Consider the following 19,929-nt stretch of genomic DNA (forward strand, 5'->3'; position numbering starts at 1 on the left):
CACCTTCTATTGTTTATTAACCAGACTTCATCTGGGGCTTGATATTGTCTGCTCGATATATTCGTTATGTATTTACAAAGCATTGACATCAGGTTTGAGTGACAGATATAATTTGGCATTTATTTTGTGGACTCCCAAAAGGGCTTTATACAAATTTTCGAAACGGTCTAGATAGCGCCATCAACCCAATGTGATCACTTGGCAGATAGGTATTTTCAAAATGGACTCTTCGGGCTTTAATAAAGGATCCGATTTCAAAAAAATATATAATGTTGATACATCTGAAGATAATTTGGATAATTGATAGGTATTTTTGTATATGCGATCGATTTCGTGGACCCCGATTTTTTATAAAACCCCCAAAAAGTAGAAACAAAATTGATGCCATATTATAGCTGACACTCTTACCTTTCCATAATGCTACAATTTGGGTATGTTCAACCGGCCCCCCGTAGCTGGCCTTCGGCCGGGGCTTGAGATTATCTCATCTTTTCCGGATTCAGGGTAAAAATACCTACCACTGGAAAAAAATTTCGAAAAAATCGAAGAGTTTTTGCTAAAATAGATTTGTTTATTTTTATACCTTCAGCCATATGGCTAGAGCGGGTATATATCATTCGATACGGCCAAAGCGTGCCTCATCGAAATAACGGGTTTAGACCCTAGGTCTCTTTGAACAAAATTCGTTTCAGGACATTTTGTGTCAAATTTTCAAAGAAAATATTTTATTGCACAGAGAAAGAACGGATAATCCGATTTTGCTCCTACTTTGCAAATCCTAATAGTTGCATCAGTTCTAGGTCTGGTGCGAAAATGGACAATATCATTACACTCCATCAAGTTACACTCCAAGAGTCAACATTTCGAATAATTATAACTCGTTTAAAATGTGATGCACACATGAGAATATTTTTATTAACCCAAGGTCTATTGTGAAAAACCGACATATCGGTCTACTCCTCCCCCACAAATGGTCGACATTTTCAAACAAAAATTTTACTTCACAGAAAGAGAAAGGATAATTTTAGTACCTCACCCACAAAGGGTCAAAATTTTGAATATCCATGAAGCTCATAAAACGCGAAGTTAACATTCGATTCCATTAAGACATGGCATATCTCAATATTTCCATAAACACAAGATCTGTTATAAAGATTGTGGAGCCGGACCATTCCTTCTGGTACCTCCCCAACAAAAGGTCAAAATCGTATATATCAATGGAGATCATTTAACGCGAAATTAACATCCGACTCCATTCAGACTTGACACCTCTGAATATTTCTATCAACACAAGATCTGTTATAAAGATGGTAGAGATCGGAAAATTGCTTCTGGTACCTCCCCCATAAAGGCTAAAAATGTTGAATAACCAAAACGATCATAAAATCCGAAATAAGCATTCGGTTCTCTTCAAACTTCACACATGTCATTAATTTTACTAACTCAAGATCTGCTGTGAAAATAGGATATATCAGCGCACTCTTTCTGGTAATTCCCCCACAAAGGGTTCAAATTTTTTTAAAAACAAAACATGAAACAAGCAACCGTCTCTCTTCAAATTTCACACATCCAAAAATTTTTGCGCAAGTCAACGAAGAAGGCTATGGTTACACATCTGTCAACAAAACCGACTGAAAGACCCATATCTCTGGACCCAGAAAAGGTATTTGCATAAATTGTAGCCTTTTGGAAAGGTAAGACTGTCCGCTATAATTTGCCCCCATAATGGGCCTTTTTCGATCTTTTGGGGGTTTTATAAAAAATCCGAGTTCAGAAAATCGATAATTTGACTATAACTTGCGAACCGCTTATAAATAACCCCATCATGTGAACACTTTTATAAACTTTTAAACGATACCTGATATTGTCTATATCGGGTAAGTGGATCTAGCCCGGTTCTTGAGCCCGGACTTTTGGGTCAAAAATCTGGGGTCCCGTGTCCGTCCCCCAAGAAAACAATAGTTTCCCGGAATCAGGGTAAAAATTAAAAAGTTTTTACTAAGCTAGATTTAAGACGAAAAAGGTTACGCGTTTATCCAAAGTTACTTACCTCTAGTTTTAAACAAAAAGTGCATGTTTAAACAACAAAATTAATAAATCTTATAAAATCCATTACAAAATTTTTCAGAATCATATACCTGTGCTGCATTATGTAGGGTACTTAACTGAAAACCCAATTTGAATTTTCCATCCAAATAAATGTCTTAAAACAACCCCACCACTAGCTTTTGTTTGGCGTGCATGCTCATCACGGCAACATACCTACATTCCCGCCAACCAAACAAATAGACATTTACTCTCTTGTTATCCCACAGATAGATATTGTTGTGCTCTCTTCTAGATATTATGTATGTACTTACAATTTGTAGATTTGTTTGTACGAATGTTTTGATTGGAAGCTGTTGATTCACTGCTTTAATTATTTGAAATATTTGGGTGGAGAAGTAATTGTTTGTTCGCGATTTGAAACTATTTTACAATATTGCACTTTTTATTTTTATTTGGTATTATTTTGATTTAGGAAGTTATAAATTATTTAAATGGATAATTCTTTTTTGTTTTGTGATTCTCTTCACAAAATATATTCACAACAAATATTCGTCATTTCAGGCGAATGCGTGGAAAACCAAATTGAAAGACGTCCCCAACGAAACGAATTTGAAAGCCAATAAGGAATACCCGATAAAAATTGAACAGAAAGCAAAATCACGGGTTACTCTGTTGTTTACGAATGAGACGAATGCAAAACGCTCTGTTTCATATCGTTTCTAACCGAAAACAACTGTTATCTATGATTTGTCATAGATAAGGGATATCTAAGTCGACATTTCTGTGTTAGAAAATATAATTATCGATTTTTTGTCATCGACATCACGATTTAATATTCTAAAGGCTCCCACTCAATATTAATCTTGCTATACATCCGACGGACATGGTAAAATCCATCCATCGAATCCATGGTAAAATAAAATTAAGGCAGAACACCGAAACTAATCGATTTTTTGTTCACCTGGCTTAATATGTTCTCTTCAATCATAGGAAAATTGTTGGAAAAATTTTCAAATTCAGTTGTAATCAAAATGGGCATTACGACATATGTGTGGAGAAAATTTACTCTTTTTATAGCGATAAAAATCTTTAGAGAAATATAGGACATGATTTTGAAAAGACCTTTGACCTTTCATTCAATTTTCGCGTTTTGTTTTTTGTTTATTTAAGGCAATGTTACAAATTGTTTTTTATAATAAACAACTTGTTGCATTCGCTCTGATAGTAATTTTGACGTTACAATCCATACAGGTCGGTCTCTTTACTTACAACATTTTTCAACTTCACCTACCTTCTCTTCATTGTACCATGAGAACACCCATCTTACACAAAAAAAAAAATGAATTTTTAATTTTTAACTTAATTTCTTTTTTATTTCAAAACAATAATGGCAAATTATATAAGGTATTCTCGTGCAATTATATGATATACAATTTTTGTTCGCAAATGTTGATTAAAACTTTCAAAATAAAAAAAACAACTAAAAAGACATTAAGTTCGATCGGGCCGGACTTCAAACACCCTCCACCATTGGGTAGAGAAAACATTTTTATGCAAAAATATCTGGATTCAAACGTGTTCCACTTTAAGCTACAAACTCCGATAAAATCGGTAGGAGAATGATTGAAGCCGTTATACTAAAACGGGAGCCATACTGCAACGCTTGTAATCTATTCCAAGTCTTAAATACCAAATTTTATATAATTTCGTGGGTAAATGTGACTAGGATGACTAGGACCAATATGGACAATATTTTGACGCCGCTTGTTGAATCCATTATGAAGTACAATTACCAAACTTCACACAAATCTAATAGAAAATGTAGTTTAAATCGTCAAAATGCCGAATATCCGATGGAACCGTTATATGTGCTCTATATGAAAACGTGGACCTAGATATTCGATGTTCTGCCATCGGAGGTAGAATCAATTACGAGCTACAAATACCAATATTGAGACAAATCCTTAGAAAAATATGGGTAAGACCATCAAAATACCGAATATCGGGAGGTACCGTTATACGGGGGCTATATGAAAACGTGCATCTATATGTACAATGTTCCTCATCGGAGCTAGAACCCATTACCCATTAAATATCGAGTATCGGGAGGTACCATTATATGGTGGCTATCCAAAAACGTGGACCGATATATCTCATTTTCAATACCAACCATCCTAGACACAAAGCAAAAAACGGTACCAAATTTTAAAGCTCTACGTCAGAAAATGTGAGCTGTATCGCAATTTCAACAGTCAGACAGACGGACATCGTTCAATCGATGTGTTGATCATGAATATACATACTTTTTTGGGTTCTTTAACGAATATTTAGAGGTGTTACAAACGGAATGACAAATTTAATATACCCTCCTTACCAAGGTGGAGGGTATAAAAACTCGTTGAAAATGTACTCACATGTTGTGTTCTGTGGCACAAAATATAGAGTTGTTTCAATCGGTTTTAATTACGCGTTTTATGAGCTCCATGGATATTTAAAAGTTTGACCCTTTGTGGGACCACAGGAGATTTTGTGTAAGTAGAAATAATTACAGTAGCACTCATTCTCATTTTCACCTCACTACCGGAGGCAAACATTTATGAAATTATAATCAAAATAAGAGAATTTTTTAGGGGATTATTGTTTTTTACAAGGATTAACATTTTAGATTGTTTTGTCAATAACCACGAAATGTGAACATTTTGTGTGGACCAACTAGAAGTACTTTTAATATTTTAGTATTCGCCAAGAAATTCTTTATTACAATTTTTTCACATATCGGAAAAGCAGGTAGCGATTGTTTCCATTACACGAAGTCAGCCAAAATAAAAAATAGATTCAATGTCATCAAATTAATTCGACGTTTAAATCCAGCTTCTGCCTGTGCCGACTTTTCCTGCGAAAAATTACAAGAGCTGGGTATAAAGTGTACAGATTCCCACAATGACGAAGGATATGTAATTTGGGTTCTAATTACGCCGTGGTTGTTGGCGGTAAATGCAACAACTAATACACAGCAAAAATGACACCACAAGTATACGAAATGTACTTACGTGATGTTCACTCAAATAGCACAGTCACTTTATTTAAAATAAAAGAAATATTGTCCGTCGACAAGTTTATTTGTTTGGAATTAGTGGTTGTTGATCAAGACGATCCTTTATTTAGCAACTAAACTTTTCTTAGTTACGACACAACTTCGATCACCTAATAGCACTCCTCACAGTGTTTTTAGATAAGTCAATAATTTTCCTTGAAGGTTTCTAAAAAAGTTAGTTATGATCCTTCAGAATTATGTGGCGTTTCCACTGCACTTGATTCGCTCTCTATTCGTTGTTTGACCCTTAACTATGAAAAAACTACTTAATTCTTCACACAAAATTTCCTGAGCGAACACTCATATTTGTACATAGTTCAAATCAAATCACTCTCAGAACAACGAAAATGTATGTCCCATCCCTAAAAAATGAGAGCATTTATCGAAAAAATAAATTATGACATTTAAAAATTAAAACTAAAAAACTTTAATGAAATTTTAAAAATTTTTGGGAAGACTGAAAATTATGAATGAAAACTACAATGTTGAATGGCGTATGTACATTCAAACGAAAGTACATTTTGTTTTCTCTTTCATTAGAGGTACGCATTTTGTCCACGAGTTGAAATTTCCATAGAAAACTGCAAACAAAAGAGGCAATATTTTCAAAATGTTTGTATCTGCAGAAAAAAATGTTGACAAGTGTCTCTCCAGCAAAATTTAAAAATAGAAAAATTCAAAAATATGTTCAAAATGTCAAAATTAATACAAAAAGTTGAAAACATGAATGAAAACTGTAAAATTAATGATATAATTATTCTTTGGAAGAAAAACAATAATTTCTTCTATTCATATCAGTGAGAATTTCATGTATTTTTGTATAAATTCCCATTCAAATCAACAAACAAAATTTTTGAAAAAATGAATTATTTTACTAAGAATTACGAATCGTGCCGTATGAACGGGTTAATTCGTGTACCTAATTCTGAGAGCGAACAACGTTGTTCGGTTTTCAATGGAAACATGCTATTAGACTGAAGTTTCGAATATTCAATGCTATCGATTTCGTAACTGCGTTTGTCAATAACAACAATCATATTTACTCCAAGAGATGTTTCTCGAATATGACAGTAAAAACTATTATTACCAAAGAATTGTTTAACATGTCAATGACCCTATAAATACCAATAAGATGAGAAGTTAGGTTCCACACACGAATAATTGTGTTAAATTTAAATAATTCAACTGTCAAAGGCATAGTAGTAAAGGTTATAACAGTTGCTTAATATTTATTTCACGGAATTACTCGTGTTGTGGGCCGGAATTAATCTATGCATATACATATCCACACTGAAGGTTTAAAAAATGCCCATGTTTTTGTAAACAACCACTATCTCATCCATCACCTCAATGTTTTGATTCGATTCCATGCAATCACAAAAACATTCTCCTTCAGTATTCCACTCGAAAAATTGTCACACTAATTGTTTGGCTTTTCTTTTACTACATTTTTATTGACCACACAAAAAATCTTATTCCCCAGAAAACAGGGAAATTCCTTATAATGCACTCCAGGTTGAACGTGAACTTAAGATCTAATTTCTGCGAGTGTATGTGTTGGTGGAGGGTTGAGTCAATTGAAGACCACGGATGTTGTGGAAGTCCAACAACTTCAACATCTCCTTGGTATCAGGATCGACTTCAATGATATCTTGTTCCAAAGCAGAAACAGCGGGAACATAGTTATCACGACGTTCACGTTCTTCTTCTTGCAACTTGATGGAAATACCACGCACTTGAGAGTGGCGGAGACGGCCCATCAAATGGGTAACATAGCTAAAATAACACAAAAAAAAAAGAAAGTTAGTACATCCGGAAGGGGCATAGCAGCATTTTTAACTTACCCGGCAATCTTGTTTCTCAAGGGCTTGGTGGGGATAATGGCGACTTCTTCGCAGATACGCTTGTTGGTATGGAAATCCGAAGTCAAGCGGGTGTAGTATTTCTCAATGATGACCTTGGCGGCCTTCTTGATAGTCTTGGTTCTTACACGACCCTTTTAGTTGTTAAAATCCATTTTGATTTGCATCCATTTAGTGGAAAACATCGACGACAAGGCATGATTGTAAATGGTAGAGAAGAGGAAAACAAAGAAAATTAGTTTATTTTTGTTTATCACTTGTTTTTTCATCTTTTCCATTTGATTTTTCTATGAAATTTTAATAACACTCGATTTTTCATTGCTTTATGTTCGTTTTTCTTTTATTATTTATCACAAAATTGTTTGGATGTTATTAAATTTTCACGATTTCTATAAATATTTTCTCAAAACGACACCTACCATGGCGGAAGATTTTACCGGAAAAGAACAGCAAAAAATTAACTTTCAATGAATGTCATTTTGACAGCTGTCATTTTGTTTATTTTCATAGCACACAGCTTTTGTTTGGCTCTATAAAAGAGGGATGTGTTTAATGAGCATAACTCTGACTTGACGTTAGAGGAAAATTACAAAATTACAATTGTTTTGTTTCTTGGTAAAAATTGGATAACACTTGAAAAGAGGAATTTATTTTAATATTCTGGTATGTATTAGCTATTGTAGATTGTGTTTAATTTGTGTTGATAATAAATAATAAATTTTTCATAAATAAAATCATAGTAAAGACTATTACAACTTTATGCTTTATAAAATTAAAATTATATTTCAGATTGTATGTGAATAGATGAAATATGGAAATGATTTAGTAAATAACCCAAGACCAGATTTACATTAACCCAACATTGACAATTGGCACAGGACATTTGCCGATTATCATGTGAGAAAATATAGATATTTTTAAAACAATCTTAAATTCTTGGCAAGGAAGTTCTTGAAACATTTTTTATGCCCTCAGCCATATGGCTAGGGAAGGGTATATATCAATTGATACGGCCAAAACGTGCCTCTTCGAAATAACGGTTTTAGACCCTACATCTCTTTGGACCATTTCAGGACATTCGGAATCGATTTAGCGATGTCCGTCCGTCTGTCTGGTACATCTTGATATTATTGTCAAACTTAGATCGAGATAATTTTCACACAGCGAAAATGAACAATATCAAGTACCTCCCCAACAAAGGGTCAGCATTTTGAACAATTATAACTCTTATAACATGAAATGTAAGTGTCCGATTGTCTTGAAATTTCATACATCTCAATAATTTTATTAACCCAAGGTCTGGTGTGAAGATGGAATATATCGGTCCACTCCTTTTAGTACCTCCCCCACAAGGGGTCACAAATTTTAGTATCCATGAAGCTCATATAACGCGAAATTAATATCCGCTTCTATTCAGACTTGGTACATCTCAATACAGGGTGAGATAAAAAACTGCAACAAAGTCAAACGACATAATTTTTACATTTTATTGAATGAAAGCAAAAATGTCGGAAATAGCATCAAATTTTAGAATAAGTTTAATAATAAGGCACGAATTATGGCCTTCAAACTGCCAATGAAACCGTCACACGCTGCCCGAATTTTACTCTGCGGTGTTTTGGGCCATTCCCGGCGAAGCGCTTGCTTGAGGTGATCGACACTTTGGTATTTTTTAGAGCCAACATTGCTTTCCAAAATACTCCAGGTACAATAGTCCAACAGATTGGAATCCGGAGATTTTGGCGGCCATTCTTGGGTGGCGCGTGTTGTGTGCGATGGTGCTGAGTCCTGCTGGAATGTCCAAGGTCTGCGTCCGAAATGTTTGCGTCCCCAAGGCTTTAATACACCCTCCAGAATATTTTCGCGATAATTTTCGGCATTTATTCTGATGCCACGGTCGATTGATACGAGTGTGGAGCGACTATCGGTTGTTATGGCGGCCCACACAATCACCATGGGCGGCGCTTGAGTTCTGGTGGCCAACAGAAGGTGCACATTTTCAGCTGACCTCTTAGGCAAGTAAACACGATAATTTTATTTGTTTACAAACTGCTGGACAACGAATGCTTTCTCACCCGAGAAAACCAAATTCGGCAGATCACCACTTTCGGCCAAGAGAAGCAACTCTTTAGCTCTTTCGAGTCTATTTTCCTTCTGTTGCGGTGTAAGTTCTTGCACTTTTTGGTATTTCAATGGTTTTACCCCGAGCTCATTTTTTAATATTTGCCGAATGGAATATTGCGATATGTTCAGCGCACGAGCCATGTTTCAGCCACTGCTACGCGTTATTCGATCAAGTCGCTTCTGTACGTTTCGAACCATTTCTGTTGATGTTGCTGTTTTCCTTCGTAGAGTTCGAACCATTCCTTCTGGTACCTTACCGTTAATGGATCACAATTTTCAATACTTTTTTCTGTCAAAAATTGCGGAACAAGTCAGTGATTCTTTACAACTTGCTATCTCTAAACATTTTTCTCAGCCAGAAACCTGAGATGAATATGAAATTTTTGATTTACGAATAAAATTGGATATAAATGATCGATTTTCTTGTAATTTTTCCCATACCAATATTTTTATCTGTATTAGATGAAGTATAAAAATGGAATGCTTCAGTCGACTATATCTGGTACATCACACACCCTTGAACACTTTTTAAAAATTATCACATATCTCATACCAAGTGAGGGAAGTAGTCGATATAGTCCAAACTTGGCATGTCGCAATATGTATATCATATTTATATAGGTCCGATACGAAATGAAAAATATTGGCCCATTCCTTCGGAATCTACTCCATGGAGGGTCAACAATTTCAATAATCATAACAGAAGTCAAAATATGTTTAAATAATCGAACAATCTTCTCAAATGCAACGTATCCGTAGGGCGGTAAATTCGATTGTTCGTTATGTGTATGGCTTGCGTCGTGGTGATCATGTTTCTTGTTTTGTTAATGATCTCCTGGGATTGCCATTTAGCAGCTACGTTGATCTTCGTATTCTTCAATTTCATTACAGTGTTATGTGCAATTTTGACTCGCCTCTTCGTGACAACTTTGTGTTTTGTAGATCATCTCGAAATCCTCAATTGTTGTGTCCAAGGTTTTCGTCCTCCATTGGTGAGAGATCATTTGTGGTTAGGGCGGTGAGATTGTGGAATCAGCTTCCTTTGGCCTTACGTTCTTTTGCCCATACCAATTATCTGTTTAGGGTTAAAGTAATTGAATACCTTCGCCTAAATATGTAGGCTATGTTTTTGTAGTGGTTGCGTCGGTTTATTATGGGTTTTTCTTTTTTGCTTTTCTTTTTGTTTGGGCTGGGGAGCCACTATATTATCTTCTTAATTTTATTTGTAGGGTATAATGTGAGTTACTATTTATACTCTGTTTTGTGAGTAATAAAATAGTTCTCTCTTATTTTTAGCTCGTTTCTGCTACACTTTTTCACTGCTCTACTAGACTATTGTTTAGTTGGTGATGGTGAATCGAGGTGTAGGGTTCGAGCTTCTCGTGAATTATTAAGATAAATTATTAGGTTTAATATGTTATTTGTTAAGTTTGAATTAATCATTGAATTTGTATTATGTTAGGGTATTGTAGATAGATAATATAAGTTATGGGCCCTGTGGGCTTATTTATATTTCTTTGTAAGGTAAATAAATGAAATGAAATGGCTGAGGGTACACATCTGTCGGCAAAACTGGTACTTTTTAACTTGTTTTTTACTATCTCCACAAAAATCAAATATAAAAAAATATTCCATGCACAATGTTTATTGGACTGCATTTTTTATTTTTGTATTTGTATTTTTTTACAATCTAAATTTATTACTTGTGATTTTTTTCATTTATGTTTTAAATAATTTTCCTTAATAAAAATCGGTTAATGTAATAATCAAACAAAAAAACAGAGCACAAAACATCGATAGGTTTAGGCGACAGCGAATGGGAGGGAAATTGTAAAAATGTGACAAAATAAAAGAATTCAGAATATCCTAAGTGAAAAGGCAATGAAGTGTTTGTGTGGGTGTGTTTTTGGAAAGTATTTTTTTTTTAATATTAAGGCATTGAGAACAGTTCAACTGTCTCAAGAAACATATATTAAAATAATAACTTAAATGAGAATTTATGGTTTTGGTTGGTGAATACAAATCAATTAAAAGAAAAAAACTGTGAATTACAAAATATTTGTGGTTTGGGAGAATTTAACTTATTAAAACGGTAATTTAGTTGAAAACAAGATATTGAAATAGAAATAATAAATTAGAAATAGATTTAATTTTTTTTTTTGTTATAGCGCTTTGTGGATAATCATAATGATAATTGGTTTAGCTGTTTTCTTATCTCTTTTTTCTAAGCGCTTAATTTTTTTTCTTTTCCATTTTTCAAACTTAAAATAATCCCCAATGTGGCGTGAATCTTTTGCCTATTTATGGGTGAGGGAGAATTGTGGTTGTTTTGAAAATTCGTTAAAGTGAAGCTAACTAAATAGACTTTCAGTCGCTTTTTCCAAATCCCAGTTCTCTTTCGACAGTACGGCACGTGCATCATGTTCGTCGATGCCCATATCCTTCAAGCGTTGAATTTTAGCATCACAGTCGGGATATTTGTGGGGGCCTGTAATTGAAAACAAAAAAAAGAAAACATTGTTTATTTTGCAAATTAAAACAAGACAGAAAGTATCAGTCGGTTTTGCCGACAGATGTATACCCTCAGCCAATGTTCGATTATTTAAATATATGTTGACTTCTGTTATGATTATACAAATTGTTGACCAAATATACAATATTGTATATTGGGCCGATATATTGTCGCACCTAAATAAATGTGATATAAAAATTGCGACGTGCCAGGTTTGGACTATATCGACTACTTCCTTCATTTTATATGAGATATGTGATAATTTTTAGAAAATGTTAAAATATGCGTGGGTTACAAGATAAAGTCGATCGAAGTATTTAAATTTCATTCATTGTCTAATAAATAAAAAAATATTGGTATGGACAAAAATGACGAATATTTACAGGATGAGGCGAAAAAACTGCAACCAACTTTAGACTGGTGTCATTTCTAAGTCACTCGTCCGACAGCTGTTAAAATTATTCCGGCGACAGCTCATTTTATTGTTTACAAGCGCACAAATACAATTTGGTGAAAATTTTCCAGAAAATAGCGTGATAGTGGGATTTCTTTATATTTGTGGGGGAGGTATCAGAAAGAGTGGACCGATATATCCCATCTTCACACCAGATCTCGTGTTAGTAGAAATAATGTGATGTGTAATATGAAGTGAATCGGATGCTTATTTTTGGATTTTATGATCGTTTTGGTTATTCAAAATGTTGACCCTTTTGTGGGGGAGGTACCAGAAGGAATAGTGCGATCTCTACAATCATTATAACAGAAATTGATTTGATAGAAATAATGAAATGTGCCGTGTTTCAAAGGAATTGGATGCTTATTTCGTGTTTAACGAGCTTCACGGCTTTTCAAAATGTTGAACCTTTGTGGGGGAGGTATCGGAAAGAGTGGACCGATATATCCAATCTTTACACCAGATCTCGTGTTAGTAGAAATAATATGATGTGTGAAATAGGAAGAGAATCGGATGCTTATTTTGGATTTTACGATCGTCTTGGTTATTCAAAATGTCGACCCTTTGTGGGGGAGGTACCAGAAGGAATAGCCTGATCTCTACCATAATAGTCTGATCTCTACCATATAATAGTTCTTGTTTTGATAGAAATATTGCGATATGCCAAGTGTGAATGGAATATGATGTTAACTTGGCGTTTTATGAGCTTCATGAATATTCATGGAATGGAATGGAGGAATCTACTGATATTTCCCATCTTGACGCCAGATCTTGGGTTAATGAAAATATTGTGATGTGTAAAATTTGAAGACAATCGGACTCTTATGTCACAAAATGTTGACCCTTTGTGGGGAGGTACTTGATGGAGTAGGCCGATATTGTCCATTTTCACACCTTACGTAGCACTGATGCAAATATTAGAATTTGCAAAGTTGGAGCAAAATTGGATTATCCTTTCTCTTTCTGTGCTTTAAAATATTTTTTTTTTTTAAATTTCGAGTTTTTGTGGGGGATTTAACAGAAAGAGTGTACCGATATTGGCCATCTTCGAACTCAATCTAAGTTTGAAAATAATATTATGATGTAATAAGTTTGGATCGAATCGGATACTCCCTTCGAGAGTTATCGTGCGCACCAGTCAGACAGACAGATCGGCTTCAAATGTCCTGAAACGCATTTGGTCCAAAGAGACCAAGGTTCTAAAGCCGCTATTTCGATGAGCCACGTTTTTGGCCTTATCAAATGAAATATACGATCTGTCTCCAGTGTGTTTTCTTTCTGGATTAGAATTACAGACCACTTCTTTAAAGTTAAAATCGGTAAACTGTTGCTCTACTTGAAATGAAAGTGTTAAATCCCTCGATTTCGTGCTCATCGAATGATTTAAAATTTTTTCTAATGTATCTACAGTCATTTGTAAAAATTGATAGCATTTAACAAACCTCCAGCATAAACGTTTGTCCAATGCCTAGCCGTCATTACGAATAGCTGATATTTATCTTTGTATTGATAAGCAACAACAGCATCTTGGGGATCATCTGGTTCTGCTGCAGCCAATAGAGCTTGTAATGACAACAACACGGTACGTAATGTCATGGCAGCGGCCCTATAAATGAACTTTATGTTAAACAATTCAAATCTTGATTAACTTAGACAATACCTACCAGTTATCTTTTAAAATATCCAAACATATAGCACCTGTGACTGATGATATATTGGGATGCCATATTTTTGTTATAAAACGAACCTGAAATTGTATAAAAATTAATCAATTTCATTCCATTACCACCATTCGATGGAGACTCACTTTAGGGGGATTAAAGGGATATGTTTCGGGAACTTTAATTTCCAAAACAAATTTGCCTCCCTCATAGGGTGTATCTGGTGGACCGGCTATTTCACCGCGCAATTCGGTCCAACTGTCGTTGATCAATTCAATTTTTATCGAACACTGGACAATCTGAAAGAAGACAATTTAAAAAAACGGAAATTTCACGTTAGATATAGTTAATATATCTTAAATGGTTGTAAAAGAAAAACTAATAGATTCGAAAAGAAATTATAATTCATGGCGTATAAAAAGAAAAAAAAAACTTGAATATTCAAAACATATCACATTCATAAAAAAGTTACTTAAACTTGACATTTTCAAAAACATGAAATTTTGTATAGATGAATATTGGAGCACACATCCGATTTTGCAATGTGGTCGAAAGCTGGAATATCACAACTATTCATAAACAAGAGAACTTAGCATATACTTTGACGACCTGCTTCTCCTCTATTCACACGTCAACTTAATCATTTAGAAGATAAAAATCAGGAATATAGTTCTTAAAAAATAGAAATCTTTTGATGGGTTTACAGGGTGAGATAAAAAAAACTGCAACAAAGTCAAACGCCATAACTTTTACATTTTTTTAAATGTTATTGAATGAAAGCAAAAAATGTTCGAAATAGCATCAAATTTTAGAATAAGTTTGGGACGAATTAGGTCTTCAACACCCACGCTGTCCGAATGTTGCTCTGCGTTATTTTGCGAAGCGCTTGCTTGAGGTGATCGACACTTTAATATTTTTTAGTGCCAACCTTGCTTTCCAAAATTCTCCAGACACAACAGTCCAACGGATTGGTATCCGGAGATTTTGGTGGCCATTCTGGGCTGGAAATGAAGCGAGGAACCTCATTTTGTAACCATTCTTGCTGAGTTCAGATGCAATGCCCAAGGTCTGTGGCCAAAATGTTTGCGTGCTCAAGGCTTTAATACAATCTCCAAAATATGTTGGCGATAATATTCGGCATTTATTCTGAAGCCACGGTCGATTAATACGAGCGGAGAGCAACCATCGGCTGTTATGCCGGCCCACACCATCACCATGGCCGGGGCCTGAGTTCTGGTGGCCAATCGAAGGTGCACATTTTCAGCTGACCTCTTTGGCAAGTAAACACGATAATTTTGTTTGTTTACAAACTGCTGGACAAGGTACATCTACCTTGCTGCTGGACAAGAATGTTTTCTTGTCGGAGAAAACCTAATTCGGCAATTCACCCTTTTCGGCCAAGCGAAGCAACTCCTTAGCTCTTTTGAGACCATTTTCTTTCTGTTGCGGTGTAAGTTCTTTCACTTTTTGGAATTTAAATGGCTCAGGGTAAAGCCCATTTTTCAATATTTGCCAAATGGAATATTGCGATACATTCAGTTCACGAGCCATTTTTCGGCCACTGCGACGCGGGTTTCGATCAAGTCGCTTCTTTACCATTTCTGCTGATGTTGCTGTTTTCTTCCATCCACTTCCATGACGTCGGGCTACGCTACCAGTATCACGGTAACGAGAGATGGTACGAGACACAAAAGATTTATTCACATTTATATGCTGGAGTGCTCTAACGATAGCCACTTGTGGTTTTCCAGCCAAATATAAAGAATTCACTCTTGAATTCCATCACGTTTTTTTTTTTTTTTTTTAGAAAATTCTCACCGGAATTATTTTGTAGGCTTGTAAACAATATAACGGGCTGTCACTGGAATAATTTTAGCAGCTGTCGGACGAGTGGTTTAGACATGACAGCAGTCTGAAGTTGGTTGCAGTTTTTTCAGCTCACCCTGTATATACTTTATGGGGTCAACCTTCTTTTTTATAGGTTCTTTGCTGATTTTTTTCTTTTCATTGTTCAAGGAATTACTCAGAAATAGATTTCTGATGTTTTTCTTTAAGGGATCTCGGCATTTCTTTTTTTGGCAATTTCAGAATTAATGTTTCTAATACATTTTTGTCATGTCGTTGACCATCTATTGCTAATTGGAAAAAACTGCTAGAATGTTCAAAATATTGCTATGATTACTGATTTTCCCTTTATGATACCGAAAAAAATTGCAAAGCCAGTAGATTCTTGGAGGTTCTGGAACAGACCAAATATCTGTCAACAATATTTAATATTACTACCCAATTTTGGTCAACAAATAACTTTTTAACAAACAATTCGCCATACCTTCAACAAAATTAGTGTAGGACTTGTTGTAGTCAAATCAGAACTACTATAATGATTTTATGTTCTACCAAGCAAGTAAAATCTCCGAGATATTAAAGCCAATCTGAACCCAACCTAATACGTGAACTTAGTTTAGAATACACACCGATTCCACGAGCATAAATATTTGTCAGTTTCTTGAAGTTTGTAAGAGTGGAAAATCGTAGAATGAGAAATGAAGGGATAAACAGTAATGAATCATCATCAGGAAAATAACTTACACTGCCCAGAAAGACTGGAGTGAGTTAGTTGAGTTGCTAAAAATGCAAATGATCAAGGACAACAACAATCAAAATGTTAAAAACTAACACAAAAACACACATAAACAATCAAAACAACAATCCCACTCGTATACTTTTTATAGAACACATACAACAACACAAATGACAGCTGACATGAAATAGTGCCAATATTTAGGTTAGGAACCCCCCTCAATGGAAACCAAAGAAAATAGAAAAACTCGAACCACTTTCCATGGTCAATAGAAAAACAGATTCAAGTCACAAAATACGCTCACAGAAGTTCTTCAAGTTGCCACTACTTGTGGAACGTTCTGACATGCATTGGATAAAAATCGATGCAACTACCAAATTACCTCTTCGCTGCGCATAACTTCCTTGAATTCGCGCTTTATACGCGATACTGCCATATTCACTGCCATGATGGATACCTTTTTGTTTGTATTTCTGATAATCTGTTACGTTTACAGTTCGTGGAGTTCCGTTTTGCTCTTCCAGTTGAAGAAAGCAACTTTTGACCCCTAGATAGTTTTTTTTCTTTCTTCAAAAATCCGTCTTTTCTGCACACAATTGTTTTTGTTTTATTCTTCTTTAGTTCTTCTTCTACTTCAGTTCAACTACTGCTCGCTTTTTTGTATGCTTTCAACGAACACACACGCACACAAACACACAGCAGCAACGTTCTCGCAAATAAGAACAAGAAAAAGTTTGCAAAAAATTAATCAAAATAAAAAACAGCCATTCGAATATTTTATTCGTTCTGAATTTACTTGGATATTTCTCCGGCTAATTTCTCTTTTATATTATAAAATTTTCCAAAATAATTGAACAATTATTTTGAAATATGAAACGAAAATATTTTTTGATTTATTTTTATTATTTTTGGTTGAATTTTGGAAGAAACAAAGTTGGTTAATTTGAGACAGAGATGTCACAATGCCGATTTAAATAAGGAAAGAAATCGATGTATCCACTGATTTATCGATAGTAGAAGCAAAATGAAGAGATGCCACATATATGTCATTAAAAATCATATTGGTCGTTTTTGGGCAATACGGCCGTACAAACACTTCGCCAAAGAGGGTATTTTGTACGGTGCGGTATTATAGCATGTTTCCATTGAAAACCGAACAACGTTGTTCGCTCTCAGAATTAGGTACACGAATTAACCCGTTTACACGGCACGATTCCTAGTTCATAGTAAAATAATTCATTTTTTCAAAAATTTTGTTTGTTGATTTTAATGGGAATTTATACTAAAATACATTAAATTCTCACTAATATGAGTAGAAGAAATGATTGTTTTTCTCCCAAAGATTTATTATATCATTAATTTTATAATTTTCATTCATGTTTTCAACTTTTTGTGTAAATGTTGACATTTTCAACATATTTTTTATTTTTCTGTTTTTTAATTCTGCTGGAGAGACACTTGTCAAACATTTTTTTCTGCCGATACAAACATTTTGAAAATATTGCCTCTTTTGTTTCCAGTTTTCTGTGGAAATTTCAACTCGTGGACAAAATGCGTACCTCGGATGAGAGAGAAAACAAAATTTACTTTCGTTTGAATGTACATACGCTATTCAACATTGTAGTTTTAATTCATAATTTTCAGTCTTCCCAAAAACTATTAACATTTCATTAAATTTTTCTATTTTCAATTTTTAAATGTCATAATTTATTTTTTCAATAAATGCTCTCATTTGTTAGGGATGGGACACATTTTTTCGTTGTTCTGAGAGTGATTTGATTTGAACAATGTAAAAATATGAGTGTTCGCTCAGGAAATTTTGTGTGAAGAATTAAGTAGTTTTTTCATAGTTAAGGGTCAAACAACGAATAGAGAGCGAATCAAGTGCAGTGGAAACGCCACATTACAGCGTTATGCTATGTTCCCATTACACTTTCAATCACGTTGTTCGCTCTCAGAATTAGGTACACGAATTAACCCGTTCATACGGCACGATTCGTAATTCATAGTAAAATAATTCCTTTTTTCACAAATTTTGTTTGTTGATTTGAATGGGAATTTATACAAAAATACATGAAATTCTCACTAATATGAATAGAAGAAATTATTGTTTTTCTTCCAAAGAATAATTATATAATTAATTTTACAATTTTCATTCATGTTTTCAAGTTTTTGTGTAAATATTGACATTTTGAACATATTTTTGTATTTTTTTAATTTTAAATTCTGCTGGAGAGACACTTGTCAAAATTTTTTTCTGCCTATACAAACATTTTGAAAATATTGTTTTTTTGTTTGCAGTTTTCTGTGGAAATTTCAACTCGTGGACAAAATGCGTACCTCGAATGAAAGAGAAAACAAAATGTACTTTCGTTTGAATGTACATACGCCATTCAACACTGTAGTTTTCATTCATAATTTTCAGTCTTCCCAAAAATTTTTAAATTTTCATTAAATTTTTCTAGTTTTAATTTTTAATTGTCATAATTTATTTTTTCGATAAATGCTCTCATTTGTTAGGGATGGGACATATTTTTCGTTGTTCGGAGAGTGATTTGATTTGAACAATGTACAAATATGAGTGTTCGCTCAGGAAATTTTGTGTGAAGAATTAAGTAGTTTTTTCATAGTTAAGGGTCGAACAAAGAATAGAGAGCGAATCAAGTGTAGTGGAAACACCACATTAGCTTTAATTCGACATAGCGTTAACAAATAAACTTCAAACTTCTCCATTATGGTAAAATGTTTTGTAACTCAGTATTACCGAAAAACGCTAGGTCCATATTAAAAATCTAGCATCTAATATTGTTGTAAAAATATATAGCTTTTAGAATTGTCCCAATTGTTATATATTCAAATTACAAACATTCACATTAGGAGTGTTCATTTACTCGATAATTTGTACAATTTTTCCTAGAAGCTGTTCGTTTACCCAAAAGTCCAGTAAGTAAGAGCGAACTGAGAGAAACATTTTGACATTTGAGTTACTGAGAATTTGCAATTCTTTCTGGGAAAGTAAGAATTATACAGTAACATCAGCTGTTCAATAATCATCTATATATATGAAGAAAAAGCGTAAACGTAAATTAAGATGAAAAATAAATTTAAAAAATTTAAGGGGCGGATGGTAAGCTACATTGTTTATTTAGGTGTCAAATCCAGCTTAAAAAGTGTGCATCCTTGGTACACCATTGCCTATAAATATATCGATTAACGATTCTGGGATAATATATATTTGTTGTAGACGGTATCTTTGTTCGTTTAAACGGTTTATGTTTCTTTATATTTTTATTTCTTTTTTTGAAATGAAAATGTAATAATAGCATAGACGGTGAAACAAGACTGTTGCTTTTCTCAATAAAAATTTTTTTCCCTGAAGATGACTGTCGAAGACAGTCGAAATATCGGAAAATAAAAATCAAAATTATAAAAATAAAACACTGATGTTTTTCAATTGACCTTAAGCCAAAATAAAGTTAATAAGAATGTAAAAAAAATAAACGGCATCAAAATATATCTACTGTCATGGCACAATTACAGTAGGTAGAACAAAGCTACCTCATGAATACAATTTTTTTGGTGCCCCTATACA

General features: G+C 34.0%; 3 protein-coding genes and 1 long non-coding RNA gene across 8 annotated transcripts in view; 1 reads left to right on the plus strand and 3 right to left on the minus strand.

The window, feature by feature from the left end:
• LOC101894333 (alpha-tubulin N-acetyltransferase 1) overlaps positions 1-2,758 on the minus strand; it is a 151,309-nt gene extending 148,551 nt beyond the window's left edge. For 2 of the 5 annotated variants that reach the window (XM_059131750.1, XM_059131753.1), the window contains exon 1: positions 2,361-2,758. The gene's annotated coding sequence lies outside the window, so the exon portion shown is untranslated. The remainder of the gene's footprint in view (positions 1-2,360) is intronic. The other 3 variants (XM_059131754.1, XM_059131755.1, XM_059131757.1) reach the window with 3 other exon arrangements.
• A 3,829-nt stretch (positions 2,759-6,587) lies between these two features.
• Positions 6,588-7,533, minus strand: LOC101892906 (small ribosomal subunit protein eS17). The gene is made up of 3 exons (XM_005183823.4): positions 7,425-7,533; positions 6,988-7,139; positions 6,588-6,919 (listed from the first exon to the last, which is right to left on the minus strand). Exons 1-3 carry the CDS (start codon positions 7,425-7,427, stop codon positions 6,679-6,681), a joined length of 396 nt encoding a protein of 131 aa, XP_005183880.1. The 5' UTR covers positions 7,428-7,533; the 3' UTR covers positions 6,588-6,678.
• Positions 7,534-7,574: 41 nt separating this feature from the next.
• Positions 7,575-7,938, plus strand: LOC131806912 (uncharacterized). The gene is made up of 2 exons (XR_009344223.1): positions 7,575-7,668; positions 7,795-7,938. It is a non-coding gene; the product is annotated as an uncharacterized LOC131806912 (long non-coding RNA).
• A 2,834-nt stretch (positions 7,939-10,772) lies between these two features.
• Positions 10,773-17,290, minus strand: LOC101893080 (ubiquitin-conjugating enzyme E2-22 kDa). The gene is made up of 5 exons (XM_005183824.4): positions 16,720-17,290; positions 13,903-14,055; positions 13,760-13,842; positions 13,538-13,701; positions 10,773-11,617 (listed from the first exon to the last, which is right to left on the minus strand). The coding sequence occupies exons 1-5, from the start codon at positions 16,783-16,785 to the stop codon at positions 11,481-11,483; spliced, it is 603 nt and encodes a 200-aa protein (XP_005183881.1). The 5' UTR covers positions 16,786-17,290; the 3' UTR covers positions 10,773-11,480.
• Between the last annotated feature and the right edge of the window lie 2,639 nt (positions 17,291-19,929).

The sequence above is a fragment of the Musca domestica genome, unplaced genomic scaffold (genome assembly GCF_030504385.1).
Source record: "Musca domestica strain aabys unplaced genomic scaffold, Musca_domestica.polishedcontigs.V.1.1 9, whole genome shotgun sequence".
Lineage (NCBI taxonomy): Eukaryota > Metazoa > Arthropoda > Insecta > Diptera > Muscidae > Musca > Musca domestica.